This window comes from Heterodontus francisci, chromosome 1 (assembly GCF_036365525.1).
Source record: "Heterodontus francisci isolate sHetFra1 chromosome 1, sHetFra1.hap1, whole genome shotgun sequence".
NCBI lineage: Eukaryota > Metazoa > Chordata > Chondrichthyes > Heterodontiformes > Heterodontidae > Heterodontus > Heterodontus francisci.
In genome coordinates, this window is record NC_090371.1 from 85,493,857 (window position 1) to 85,509,035 (window position 15,179).

The window sequence follows — 15,179 nt, forward strand, 5'->3', positions numbered from 1 at the left end:
AACACAGTCTTCTTTACCTTTACTTTTGCCAATCATAGACTGACAGGGAGGGAGTTAGCCAGGATGGGCACAATGCCTTTCAGTAAATGCATACTTATCACCAATACTCATTAATGCTAATGAAAGCACAGTCCAGCATTCTAGTGTTCGTATTGGCTATAGTAAAAACATTGCATCACAGTTATTGGGCAAAGCTGGAGGCTTGATTAGCAAAGCAGCAAATGAAAACCAGACTTCGGGTCTGTAATGTGGGAGGATTGCATTCAGCCAAATGATAAATGTACTCTAAAACTATAAATAGGAATGAATAGTTAGCAAAGCATCATAGCTAAATAACTTAAGTGAGAATTACATTGACAAGAACTCGTGTGCAACAATTAAGATTAAATGGTTACACTGATGGTTGAGTAAGAGTTCAGTGAAAGAAGACTAGAAAGGCAACATTAAGGTGAAGTATGGAAGCCTATTTTACAATGGAATGATGGTAAGCTATACAGAAACTGCATCCTTTCTCTTATGAATAATATCATTGTTTCAAAAGCATTCAATCAATTGTATGTGTGCATATAGTATCATTAATTTAAAAATGGTTTTCTCATTAAGAGTTATGTTTTCCCGTTTCAATAGACTACAGGTCAATAACTCATAATGTTTTAATTTAATGGGCTGGATTTTAAAGCACCTCCGTTGGGAACGGTAGCGGGCGGCAGCGAAGATCGGTACGGCGGAGGGCCGCCACCGATCCCGATGGTGGCAAGCGCCGTACCGATATCGGCGGTGGCGGCAAGGTGTCATGGCAGCAATGGGACCACGATTTCTAAATGTAAATTAATTTACATACCTGATTTAATGAAGGTCCTGTCGCCTTCTTATTCACCACACCAATCTTCATTCGGGGGGCTGACAATGCAGCGCCTTCAAATCCCCATTCGGGGAAACAAGGCGTAAATACTGTGGGGAGGGGGGAGGAGGTAATTTTCACTGTGCGGAGCGGGTGGGGGGAGCAGGGTTACAATCCTGCGGATTGGTTGAGGGGTGTGGTGGGAAGGGGTAAAGGACAAAGTTGACGAGTTTTGTGGGGTGGGGGAAAGAGGTCACATTTTAAAAATCTGTATTCTGGGGGGAAAAGAGCAGAAATGTTGCGGTATGCCATTGGATGCGTGGGAGAGTGCATGGTTAGGTTATTTTATTCAGCTTCACTAAACTTGACATTACCTGTCCCTTTAATTTTAAAATGCACATTGAGGGCTATAAGCCCTTTAAAAACGGCGCCGGATGCCATTGCCAGCATCAGCTTGCCTGCCCCTCCACATCATTGCGGGAGGCGGGCTCCACAGCCAAGCAAATGAGCCGTCCCGTTTGAAATCGCAGTGCCTACTTCGGTGGAGTCTTAAAATGCAGCCCAATAGAACAATTTTAAAGTGCCAGCTACGCACCATTTCACTTACATGGTCACTGTAATTTGCAAATCCTCTATTGTTTGTGGTATGCCAATAATGACAAAACTGTGTTCAGTTGTGCACGTGATGGTGCATCGTTCGAGGTCTTAATTAAATAATTTCTTGCCTGTTTTAAGGCACCTTACGTGCTGTGAGTGCACATCAATGAATCACAGATCCTATGTGTGCTGATAGAATGTGAAGTATTCAGCATGTGCAAGGACATGGAAAATCTCTCCATAATTTTTATCAGTACTGAATGATAAACATATAGGTCTGGAAATTGAGTATTGCTGGGCTCATTTTGCAGGTCTAATTACGTTTGCGGTCTGCTTCTAGTCAACATCCTCCCCACTACCACCTCCCACCCACCCCCTGTTCCCACTGCTCCCAATTGCCTCCTCCCTCTCCAGGATTCCTTAACCAATATCTGAGCCAGATGATCTTGGTGTATCCAGGGCTGGGGAAGAGGTGGGCAATGTTCTAACAGTGAAAACAGACTGTCATTATGATAGACAGGATATGTATAGGGCCAGAAGCTCAACTCAGTGTCGAGTAGAGCAGCAATATTGGGAACAGTATGTTCAGTCTGAGACAATGGCTGGGCAGGGAGGTTAGAATTGCTGGAAAAGCTCACAGAGTAAATGACAGGAGCCAAAGATGATAGTTTCATTCTTCCCAAGATTTAACAATGAAATTGAGATCATCCATAACAGGATATTGGAGAACAGTTCCAAGCAATCAGACATCACAGAGACAGTGGAGGTGTTGAGCGAGGTAGTGGTTGTTTAGAGCTGGGTATCATCAGCAGACATGTGGAACCTGATGTGATGTCTTTGATGAGACATATAGATGAGAAATAGGAAGGCACCAAGGATAGATCCTTGGAGGGGTACTGCAGAGATGATGGTACCAGGTTGTGAAGAGAAGCCATTGCAGGAGATTTTCTGGCTATGTCTGGATTGGTAAGAGTGTAACCAGGACAGGTGCAGTCCCATTCAGCTGGACAACGGAGTAAAGGATTATATAACCAACTGCGTCAACAAAAACTGCAGCAAAGTCAAGAGGTATGAGGATCGATACTGCACCACAGTCACAGTAGCTGAAGGTGGCATTTATGACTTTAGAGTCATAGAGTCATAGAGTCATAGAGTTGTACAGCATAGAAACAGGCCCTTCGGCCCACCGCGTCCATGCCGACCATAATGCCAATCTATGCTAATCCGACCTGCCTGCATTAATTCCATATCACTCTATGCCTTGCTCATTCAAGTACCTGTCCAGATGCCTCTTAAATGTTGCTTGTGTTCCTGCCTCCACCACCTCCTCAGGCAGCTCATTCAAGATACCCACTATTCTTTGTGTGAAAAATTTACCCCTTTGATCCCCTTTAAACCTCCTCCCTCTCACCTTAAATCTACGCCCTCTAGTTTTAGTCAGCCCTACCATACCCTATCTATGCCTCTCATAATTTTATATACCTCTATCATGTCCCCTCTCAACCTCCTTCGCTCCAGGGAAAACAGACCCAGCCTATCCAATCTCTCTTTATAACCCAAGCCCTCCAAACCAGGCAACATCCTTGTGAATCTTTTCTGCACCCTCTCTAGCTTAATCTCATCTTTCCTGTAGTGCGGCGACCAGAACTGCACACAGTACTCCAAATGCGGCCTAACCAACATTATGTACAACTGTAACATGACGTCTCAACTCTTGTACTCAATGCCTCGGCCAATGAAGGCAAGCATGCCATACGCCTTCTTCACCACCCTGTCTACCTGTGTTGCCACTTTCAGGGAACTATGTACTTGCACCCCAAGGTCTCTCTGCTCAACAACACTCCCCAGGGCCCAGCCATTCACTGTATATGTCCTGGTTTAACTTCCCAAAATGCATCACTTCGCATTTGTCTGCATTAAATTTCATTTGCCAATCCCTTGCCCACTTTCCCAGTTTATCTATATCCTGTTGTAACCTTAGGCAATCATCTTCACTGTCCACTATACCACCATTTTGGTGTCATCTGCAAACTTACTAATCATGTCCCCTACATTCACATACAAGTCGTTAATATATGTGACAAACAACAGAGGGCCCAGCACCGAACCCTGCGGCACACCACTGGTCATCGGCCTCCAATATGAAAAACAACCCTCCACTACCACCCTCTGCCTCCTATCACCAAGCCAATTTTGTATCCAATTTGCGAGCTCACCCTGGATCCCATGTGTTAGAACCTTCTGGACCAGCCTGCCATGCGGGACCTTGTCAAAGGCCTTGCTAAAGTCCATGTAGACAACGTCCATCGCCCTGGCCTTGTCAATCCTCTTGGTCACCTCCTCGAAAAACTCAATCAAATTCGTGAGACATGATTTCCCACGCACAAAGCCATGCTGACTATCCCTAATCAGATCATGCCTTTCCAGATGCATATAAATCCTGTCTCTCAGAATCCCTTCCAATAACTTCCCCGCCACTGATGTAAGGCTCACCGGCCTGTAGTTCCCTGGCTTATCCCTGCTGCCCTTCTTAAATAAAGGCACAGCATTAGTTATCCTCCAGTCTTCCGGTACCTCACCTGTGGCTAACGATGATACAAAAATCTCTGCCAGGGCCCCAGCAATCTCCTCCCTTGCTTCCCATAGCATCCTAGGATACACCTGGTCAGGCCCTGGGGATTTATCCACCTTAATGAGCTTCAAAACCTCCCACACCTCCTCCTTTGTAATGTTGACTTTGATTAGAGCTATTTTGGCACTGACCCAGGAAATCCATATGTAATTACCTCTGCAGACCACTCGCGGCACATCTCTTCTCTCATTGACATATTAGCAGTGCAGCTCAAAGCCAAATTTTGAATTTCTCTGATCGTGTAAGTCAGGTCGTAGGAATCAGCAGCTCATTTTACATCTCTCCCCATTTTTATTTCCATTGAAGCCAATTTCACTATCACCCATTTTACATTATCACGCAAAATCAAAATTACCCCTTCGACATGAAAATTCAGTATCTGTGTACTAAAAGTCGATTTTAAATTCTCTTAGCTTTGCAAACTTTCCTCTTTTTTTGCCTTTCCAAATCAGTAGACCGCTTTAACCACTTTCAATCTTTCTACCTCCTTATTACTATACACTTGCAAGCAGCCCTTGAATGAGCTGTATATTTTAGTCACTATACTCCTTGAAATATATTTGGGGACTTTAACACTGTGCTTTCACTTCAGTGACCTGTTTTCAGTCTAATACATACTGAAAGGATGAACTCAAGGTCCTCACAGTTCTGCATGTGAAATGTGTTTGGGCATTTTTAGACCTGTTGCTGAATAGCCCCCAAGCACACAAAACAATCCTGTCCATATTGTGCTACTGAGTGACATTAAATTAGAAGCTGAAAAATTCACCCTGAATCAGTCGTGCATGTTCTTCTGAATTTAGACATAAAGCACATTTTTGGGTTGGGTAGAAGAAATTTTACACTGCCATTGTACGATACAACAGGCAACCTGTAAAGTGTGATTCCATGATCTGGCATTCCAAAATGAAAGTGGTGCTCACATAATGGAAATGTGTGAATACATAGCCCATGATTTTCCTTTGATTAAAATCAGTGGGCAGAAAATCAAATGATTTTTGGAGATACATTTTCTGCAAGTGTGAGATCACTTCCAAGCACTCAATGCTTCCACTGGGTGCCAGAGTGAAAATGTATTCAGATCTCCGGTACTGACATTCTTCATTTCAATAAATATTTAAAAATTCAACATTTTGAAAAGAATATAACATTATTATTTAGTTATTATTGATATTCCAGAGCTTGTATGGAAGCCTATACAATTACTTGCATTTTCATCCCTAATCCTTCCAGGAAAACTTGCATTTGGCTGAAAAGCAGAATTATAATTGGTTCCAAAATAAAGTGCCAAAAATAAAACATTTTCTCAGAAAAGCATATCCCAGATCTCCCTAGTCAACAGATTTCATACATTCAGTCCTGCTATTCTTCTTGAGTGATTTCCATATTTACCATTGATGCAAACTGTGCTTTTATACATTTCAGAATTTGTCTACCACAAGAAAACGTTGGACAGACCTGCAACTTAAGTTATCATCTGCACATGTCCTCCTGCACTTTTAATGCAGCTCCTTGTCTTCATGTGTAATAAAGCACATATTGAGGACTGCTATTTGCAGCTTGCTGTTTACAGAGTTCTTCTGTTGTATTTCCTGAATGTACATCAGGTTATGTAAACCAGATAGCACCTAATTAGGTCAAATTCTAACTATTTCTTTGGAGCTCAGGAGCAACATTGGGGGAATTGCTGAAATCTGCAACTTTCAAACATCGACTTTCCATATATTATTTTCCTTGGCCTCTTTTTAAATAGCTCCTCATTTAGGAAGTACAGCATTCCAAAGATTGACTGTTGGATGCATCCCATGAGGTACCAACTAATGTAGAAACAAATAACAAGGCCTTTTAACACATCCATGGGGTCCAAGATTCTAGGATTTCTGCTCCACTGGCAGAATTATAGTGGGGCAGGATTCCCAGCCAACAACTGGGAATGACATTGATGTATGCCAAATCCCAGGAATGGTGTCATTTTAATAATTGGGGCTGGATGTTTGTACTTGTAGAAGGTGCCTGCCCCAAAGAAGTGTCACAATCACTCCGATGTGGAGAGCTAGAGACACTTAACTGGTTGAAGATTGCAATTGAAAAGCACATTGTTCCCCTACAGGGAAACCAGAACCTACATTCAGAAAGTAATCAATTATCTCTCGCATCAATTACCTTTCACCCTTTGTATTTTAGAGGTCTTAATTAGAAAGTGTGCCTACCCACATCAGGTATGCTTCCCCTGGGCCTAAAGAAGTCACAGAACCCAATTCCTGACAAAGCTCAGGGAGCTCTCAAATATGTCCCCAAAGTTGGCAACCCCTGAAAGTCTCAATAATCCTTCCATAATGTCCCAGTTCCCTTAGTTTGCAATTCCTTTAGACCTCGTACATCACTTTCCTCTAAACTGGAGAAGACTGCAGCAGATATAGGTAGTCTAGATGAATAATGAATCAGAGGACTTTCAGACAGTTTTTCCATGGCAATGGACATTTGGAAAAGTAATGTGGAGAAAATCATTTTTGAAAACAATTTTTATTGAAAACATATGAAAACCAGAGTGAAAAGACTATCCTGCTCATTAATGCGGTGGTGTAGTGGTAATGTCACTGAGCTAGTAATCCAGACACCTAGGCTAATGCCTGGGGACATGGATTCAAATCCCACTATGGCAGCTGGTGGAATTTAAATTCAAATAATGAATAAAAATCTAGATTTGAAAGCTTGTCTCAGTAATGGTGACCACGAAACTACCATTGATTTTTCGTGAAAAACAATCTGGTTCACTAGTGCCCTTTATGGAAGGAAATCTGCTGTCCTTACCTGGTCTGGCCTACATGTGACTCCAGATCCACTGCAATGTGGTTGACTCTTAAGTGTCCTCTGACATGGCCTAGCAAGTCACTCTGTTGTCAAGGGCAATTGGGGATGGGCAACAAATGCTGGCCTTGCCAGCGACGCTAACATCCCATGAAAGAATAATGAAAAAATCCAGATTCTATGTATCTTGGACTTCTTTCCTATACCAACTCATACTTTAAAGAACACTAATTTCCTTCTGACTTCCCCTGGAAAACATCAAACACGGCTGTTAAATATTGCTAGAACTGTCAATCCTTCTTCTCAACAAATATCAGCACAACTTCTTTTTAAAAGCACCAATTGACTCTAATAAACAACTTCTCTGAACTCTTCAATAACCTATGAAATAAATAGCTTTTTCTCATTTCTAACCCCTGTGACAATTCTGCTTTCGAAGTGTGTGTACTTGTGTGAAAAATACTCAGCATGGTGCAATAGTTTATTCAGTAAACAAAGTTGTATTAAGATTAAATTATGTTAAAATAGGCCTAATGATGTATATTTTTCAGTCTCTTTCCACCAAGAATATTGGATTAGTCTGTGACCTGGGAACATAGGAACAGGAGTAGACTATTTAGCCACTCAACTCTGTTCTGCTACTATGCCAGTCCTGACCTGCACTGTCAGAAATAACATTGGCTTAGTTTCCTTCAAGCTGTTCTCACTACCAACATGCCAGAGGTGCAGCTGAAACCTTGGTTTCCACTACAATTTCAATTATGTTAGGGCAGTGGAACTGGATCAGCTCCAAAGAAAGTCCATGCAATGCTTTACAAAATAAGCTTTTGTTTTCAAGCACTCCATCCTAAGTAACAAAAGGGGGGGTCAGGAATTTTGCTGGAGTCAGCCTAGCGTGTGCAAGGACACCTATTACACAAACACATTTATTGTTCAACTAACTAATTTTTACCTAAAGGCAGCTGGCACCATTTTTCCACTTCATCTTACTGTCTATCTCTTTTGCCATCCAGGGAGCTCTGGCTTTGTTTGTCCTACCTTCCCCCCTCGTGGGAATGTACCTCAACTTTTCCCAAACTATGCCCTCTTTAAAGGCAGCCTATTGTTCCATTACAGTTTTGCCTGCCAGTCTTTGATTCCAATTTACCTGGGCCAGATCCATTCTCACCCCATTGAAATTGTTCCATTCCAGTTTTGCCTGCCAGTCTTTGATTCCAATTTACCTGGGCCAGATCCATTCTCACCGCATTGAAATTGTTCCTCCTCCAATTAAGTAATTTTACTATGGATTGCTCCTTGTCCTTTTCCACAGCTAACCTAAACCTTATGATACTGTGATCGCTGTCCCCTTAATGTTCCCCAACTGACACTTAGCCCACTTCACCCACCTCATTCCCCAGAACCAGATCCAGCAATGCCTCCTTCCTTGTTGGGCTAGAAATGTACTGGTCAAGAAAATGATCCTGAACCTACTTCAGAAACTCTTCCCTTTCTCTGCCTTTAACTCCATTACTGTCCCAATTTATATTAGGATAATTAAATTTTTGCAGTACTCTGTAATTTCCCTGCAAATTTGCTCCTCGATACCTTTTCCATTAGTTGGTGGCCTATAGAATGCACCTGGTCATGTAATGGCATCTCTATTGTTTCCGAGCTCTAGCCAAATAGGTTCTGTCCTTGACCCATCTAGGACATCCTCTCTCTCCAGTACTGCAATATTCTCTTTAACCAATATTGCCACCCTTCCTCTTTCTTTCCTGTCCTACCATTCCCAAACACCTTGTATCCAAGAATATTTAGTACCCAATCTTGTCCTTCTTTGAGCCAGGTCTCCGTTATCACCACAACATCGTATTCCCATATGACTATCTGCTCCTGCAGCTCACCAATCTTATTTACCATGCTTCATGCATTTACATACATACACTGCAAACCTAATTTAGAAGTTATTGCATTCCCTCTTACTCTGATCCCAAATAATAACATACTATTTCTTACTCTAGTGCTGTCTCTTCCAATTCTTTGTGGACCTTGTTTCTTCTTTCTAATGCTACATTCTGGTTCCCATCCCCTTGCCAGGCTAGTTTAAATCCTCTCCAAAAGCACTCGCAAACCACCCCGTGAAGACATTGGTCCCAGCCCTGTTGACGCATAACCTGTCCGGCCTGTCCAAGTCCCACCTCCCCGGAACTGGTCCCAATGTCCCAGGAATCTAATTCCCTCCTTCCACTGCACTATCTCTACAGCCACACATTTACCTGCTCTATCCTCCTAGTTCTATACTTACTAGTGCATGGCACAAGGAGTAATTGGGAAATTACTACCTTTGAGGTCCTGCTTGCTAGTCTCTTTCCTTGCTCCCTTAAATCTGCCTGGAGGACCTCATCCCTCTTTCTACCTATGTCATTGATACCGATATGGACAACGACCTCTGACTGTTCACCCTCCTCTCTCAGAGTGCTCTGCAGCTGTTCAGTGACATCCTTGGCCCTGGCACCAGAGAGGCAACACACCATCCAGGAATCATATCCGGGGCTGCAGAAATGTCTGTCTGTTCCCCAAACCATAGAATCCCCTATCACTATTGCATTCCCAATCTTCCTCCTGCTCTGCATTACAGCTGAGCCATCCATGGCGCTGTGGACGTGGCTCTGGCTGCACTTCCCAGAAGAACCATTCAGAACTGGATACCGGTTGGAGAGTATGATGTGCTCAGGGGGCTCCTGCACTACCTGCCTGGTCCTCTTTGTCTGTCTGGCGGTCAACCATTCCCTTTTTGCTTGCACACCCTTAAGCTACAGAGTGACCACCTCTAGAAATGTGCCACCACGTAGCTCTCAGCCTCGTAGATATATCACAATGACACCAGCTGTTGCTCAAGCTACAAAACCTGGAGCTCGAGCTCCTCCAGCTGACGATACTTCCTGCACATGTGGTTACTCTGGACATGAGAAGAGTCCTGCAGTTCCCACATAGAACAGGTTGTGTATTCCATGGGACTGAGGGGCCCTGTCATACCTCTATTTATTAGACTATCAGTTAAATTAAGTGAAATATACTTATGACTTAAATAACCATTCACCAGCTACTCATCAATCAGCTCCTTTCCTTGTGCTGTCGTCACTTTATTTTATAGGGAGGTTTACTTAAATGTTTTTACTTAACTCTTATTATCCAACTACCACAGATTTAAATTTACTGAAAAAATAGGAATTCTTTCATGTTACAATCCCTCTTCATTTTTATCCCCCTAGATCTGATTAATTAATTAAACACTGATCATGATTATATGATAAATTATCCAATATACAATGCATCAAATATAAGTTAAAGTTTATGTACTTAATCAAAATGGCTTACTTTTAGTTTTTACACTATTTAATTAATTTAGTAACTATAGGTGGATTTAGTTAAATTAGATTCTTACCTGTAGACTCACCCCACGCATTTCCTTGTGCTGAGACATGACTGCATAATTTTTTTAGTTCTCCCGTTTGGTTCAATGTCTCACAGACAGAGAGGGAGACAGAGATCACTGCTCCACTCCAGGCCTCACTTTCTGACAACTCAGCTCCCGGGCCTTGCTCTCTCTGACCGTTCCACTCCCGGTCGCACACTCTCTGGCTGCTCCATATCCGGGCTTCGCTCTCTCTGACCGTTCCACTCCCAGCCTCGCTCTCTCTGACCACTCTGCTTCCGGCCTCACTCTCTCTGACCGCCCTGCTCCCAGCCTCGCTCTCTCTGACCGCCCTGCTCCCAGCCTCGCTCTCTCTGACCGCTCGGCTCCCAGTCGCGCACTCTCTGACCGCTCTGCTCCCGGCCTCACTCTCTCTGACCGCTCTGCTCCCGGCCTCGCTCTCTCTGACCGCTCTGCTCCCGGCCTCGCTCTCTCTGACCGCTCTGCTCCCGGCCTCGCTCTCTCTGACCGCTCTGCTCCCGGCCTCGCTCTCTCTGACCGCTCTGCTCCCGGCCTCACTCTCTCTGACCGCCCTGCTCCCAGCCTCGCTCTCTCTGACCGCTCGGCTCCCAGTCGCGCACTCTCTGGCTGCTCTGTTCCTGGGCCTCACTCTCTCTGACCACTCTGCTCCTGGCCTCACTCTCTCTGACCGCTCAGCTCCCGGTTGCGCACTGACCGCTCTGCTCCCAGCCTCACCCTCTCTAACTGCTCTGCTCCCAACCTTGCTCTCTCTGACCACTCTGCTCCCAGCTGCGCACTCTCTGACTGCTCTGCTCCCAGTCGCACACTCTCTGACCGCTCTGCTCCCGGTCGCGCACTCTCTGGCTGCTCTGTTCCTGGGCCTCACTCTCTCTGACCACTCTGCTCCCCTCTTTGCTTTCTCTGATGGCTCTGCTCCCAGGCCTCGCTCTCTTCGACCATTCCGCTCCTGGGCCTCAGTCTCTCTGACCATCCCACTCCCTGGTCTTGCTCTTTCTGACTACTCTGCTCCCATGCTTCACTCTCTCTCTGACCTCCCCTTCACGGCTTTTCACTCCATGAATTATATCACTGTCACGTCTTCTCTGCAATAAAAAGAACGATTTGTATCACAATGATAACTTGAGACCCCCCCCCCCACCCCACCCCACAACACCATCCCCTCCACCCACACCTCCTGAATGGCTTTGTTTCCAGTTTGACAAGGTGATGATATCTGATATGCCACAAACATGGGATTGATTCGGCAAACTAGTAGGTTCCTGGAACAGAGGTGTCCAAACCTTTCACTGTAGTAAATCATTTATTTCAGTAATATTTTTATAAGTAATTTATTGATTGACAAAAAAAGTGAAATGTTTGCTCACATGCGTAAAATATTATGTATGTTATGATAACAACTCATTAAACAAAGTTGTTAAAGCCAGAGTTGTAATCTTGATTGGGATCTATTTCAATTTTTGCATAGTGCATATTTAAAGAAAGATTTGTATCATAATGATAATTTCAGACCCCCCCCCCCCCACCCCTTCCTCACAACACACACAACACCACCCTCCCCTTCACCCACACCCTCTGAATGGCTTTGTTTCCAGTTTAACAAGGTTATCTGATATCTGATATGCTACAAACATGGGATCGATTCAGCAAACTAGTAGGTTCCTGGATAAGAGGTGTCCAAACTTTTCTCTGTAGTACATTATTTATTCAACAATTTTTTTCAAAGTAAATTATTGATTGAAAAAAGTGAAATAAAAATAAAACCATAAATTCTTTCTGACCAATTTTCTTTAACCAAGCAACAACATTAAGATCTTGACTCAGACCTGGCCCCGCTATATGTACTTTTCTATTGCATTACATATTAAACCTATTTTTTTAATATTTGAGTGAAGCTAATTTGCATACATTTGCTATGGAAATGATTGGATTAAGACAATAAAGAAAAAAAATCTAATTCATTTTAACAAGTTCGCATATTTCAAATCTCAACGGCAAGTGAACTTCTAATTTTTTCAGGAAACAGTTCCAATCATGGATTATCAGAAAACAGAAATCATACAGGAGAAAACAACAATTAAACAAGATGATATCAGAACAGATCTCGGTGAAAGAATTGGCTCAAAGGTATGAAATTTTATTGTTCACTTATTTTCAATGAGGGCTGGGTCAAAAATTTTGAGAATGATTGGCGGGGGTGAGAGAGGTCACAGATTCACGTCAGAGACTAGAAAGGCAAGATAAATAATATGTGCATACTTTTACCACTTTGAACAAATTTCACTGTATCTCAGTAATTTCACCATTTACCTTCCAGACAGCATGAATAGATGTAACATTACAGCCTGCAGGGAGATACGATAAATGTCTCCACAAGTGTTGTTGAGCATATAAGAAACAGTTAAAAATGATCTATGGTCATTTTCACTGCAATCCATAACTTTGTCTGCTAAGAGCATTTCCTATCATTTTGAAACAATTGTATATTTGAGATAATGTAATTTCCTATGGTCAGGCAGCTAATAGACTGGGTTAAAGCCTATTTCCTATAGATCTGGTATAAAAATTGATCTTTTGTTGTTTGTAAATATGATTGGTTTTACTTTGTCTTGTGGCTTCAAATAGAGTTCCCACATGTCTTATATTGTGAAAATTGCTTCCAAAAGGCTCAGTTTCCTTGTTTGTGCCAAACATTTCATTTGCTTTCTACAACTTGTAACTCTTCATAAAGCTCAAGTCTGTCCAAAACTAGAATATTCCTCTTATGTTGGGGCAATCTTTTTCTATTTCTTTTTACTTCTCAGGATACGGGCAACTCTGGCTAGGCTGCATTGATTGCCCATTTCTAGTTGCCCTGAGAAGGGCAATGTAGTCCTTGGGCTGATGGCGGTGATGATATTCTCACAATGTTGTTAAGTTAATAAACACAGGATTTTGACCCGGTAATGGTAAGGCATTTTATTTCCACGTCAGGATAGCGTGCAACTTGGAAAGTAACTTGGAAGTGATAGTGTTCCCATAATATTGCTATTCTTGGCCTTCTCATTGTTGGTGGTTGCGGGACTTGAAGATGCTGTAGAAATAAGCTTGGCATGTTCTTACAATGCATCCTCTAGTTACTAAATATTGAAGCTACAGGACACTGGTGATAGAGTGGGTGCATATTGAGTTCAGTGGCAGGGGTACTAATCCATCACACTGCTTTGTCTTGGATGATGCTGAATTTCTTGGATGTTGTTGCAGCTGCACCCATCCAGGAATGTGATAAATATTCCATCAAACTCCAGAACTGAGATTTGTAGATTGTGGGGAGCCTTTGAGGAGTCTGGAGGTGAGGTCACTTGTGACCCTCAGGATGTTGATGGTGGGGGACATGGATACAAGGTCAGAGTCATGGCGTGAGGTGTGGTTGGGCAATTATGTGTGTGAATGCTACCTGCCACTCGGCAGCACTAGCCTGAATACTGTCCTGATCCAGGTGAGTATGGCATGCTTCATTATCTGAGAATTAATGCATGGAGCTGATACTGAAGAATCAGTCAGCAAACAGCTTCATTCCTGACCAAGTAGTTGGAGATGGTTGAGCTGAGGACTCAGCCCTGTGAAACTCTGGAGGCAATGCCCTGAGGATGCAATGATTGGTTGATTGGTTTTTAATAACCATTACTGTCTTCCTGTCTGTCAATGGCAGTTACTCTCAACATGCCAAATTTTGTATCATTTGTAAACTTTATAATGATGCTCCCTACACTTGAGTCTAGGTCATTTATATAAATTTTAAAAAGTAATGGACCCAAAACTGACTACTGCAAACCACCTCCCAGTCTGATAAAACACACATCCACACCACCCTCTGTTCCTGTCACTGATCCATTCTAGATCCATATCGTCAATTACCCCTTAATTTCATGGGCTTCCATCTTCTTAATAGCCTCTTGTGTGGCAATTTGTCAAATGCCTTCCAAAAGTCCATATATAAAACATTTACTTCATTACCTTGATCGACCTTCTCTGTTAACTCATCAAAGAATTCAATTAAGTTACTCAAACACAATTTGCCTTAACAAATTCACATTGGCTCTCCTTGATTAACCCAAGCCTTTCCAAATGAAGGTTTATTTTTCCTTATAATGATTACCAATAATGTCCCCACCACTGATATTAGGCTGACTGGCTTGTGGTTTCCTAATTTATCCCTCTCATCTTTCTTGAATAATGATATAGTATTAGTCTGATTATCCACCATAACACTGGCTTGTGGGATCACCTAGCTCTGTCAATAGCCTGCTGTTTTTAGTGTTTAGCATACAAGTAGCCCGATGTTGTAGCTTCATTAGGTTAGTGCCTCATTCTAAGGTACGCCTTTTGCTACTCCTGCTACACCCTTCTACACTTCACATTGTAAAAGGATTGATCTGCCACCTTGATGGAGTAATGGATGTGCATTGGACCATGAGCAGTATACAATTCTGATGCAGATGGCTCTTGGAGCATAATGAAAGACTTTGTGTGCTCGATCTGTCCTAAACTGTCACACTTAGAATGGTTTTAGTGCTATACTACATGATAAAAGTATGTTTACTGTGAAGGCAGGACTTCACAATGACTCTGCAGTGATCACTCCGCTCAGGACAAGGTCAAGTATGTCATTCCTTCATGTTGGTTCCCTCATCACTTGGCATGTGCCCAGTCTGCACCTGTGTCCTTCAGAACTCAACCAACAATGGTACTGCCAAGCCACTTTTGTTAGTGGGCATTGAAGTCCTTCACCCAGAGTACATTCAGTGATTCCTTCAAGTGCAACATGGAGGAATACTGATTCATCAGTTGAGGTGAGGCAACAGTCGATGGTAGTCAACAGGTTT

The 15,179-nt window shown here is 42.9% G+C and overlaps 1 protein-coding gene across 4 annotated transcripts in view; it reads left to right on the forward strand.

The window, feature by feature from the left end:
• The first annotated feature begins 316 nt into the window (after nt 1-316).
• The window catches only part of LOC137370309 (urea transporter 2-like), a 118,424-nt gene continuing 103,561 nt past the window's right edge, over nt 317-15,179 (forward strand). For 2 of the 4 annotated variants that reach the window (XM_068032691.1, XM_068032695.1), the window contains exons 1-2: nt 317-484; nt 12,334-12,441. In XM_068032691.1, the coding sequence (XP_067888792.1) occupies nt 479-484; nt 12,334-12,441 (114 nt within the window). In that variant the 5' untranslated portion in view covers nt 317-478. Of the gene's footprint in view, nt 485-12,333; nt 12,442-15,179 lie in introns of those variants that run through there. The other 2 variants (XM_068032696.1, XM_068032701.1) reach the window with 1 other exon arrangement.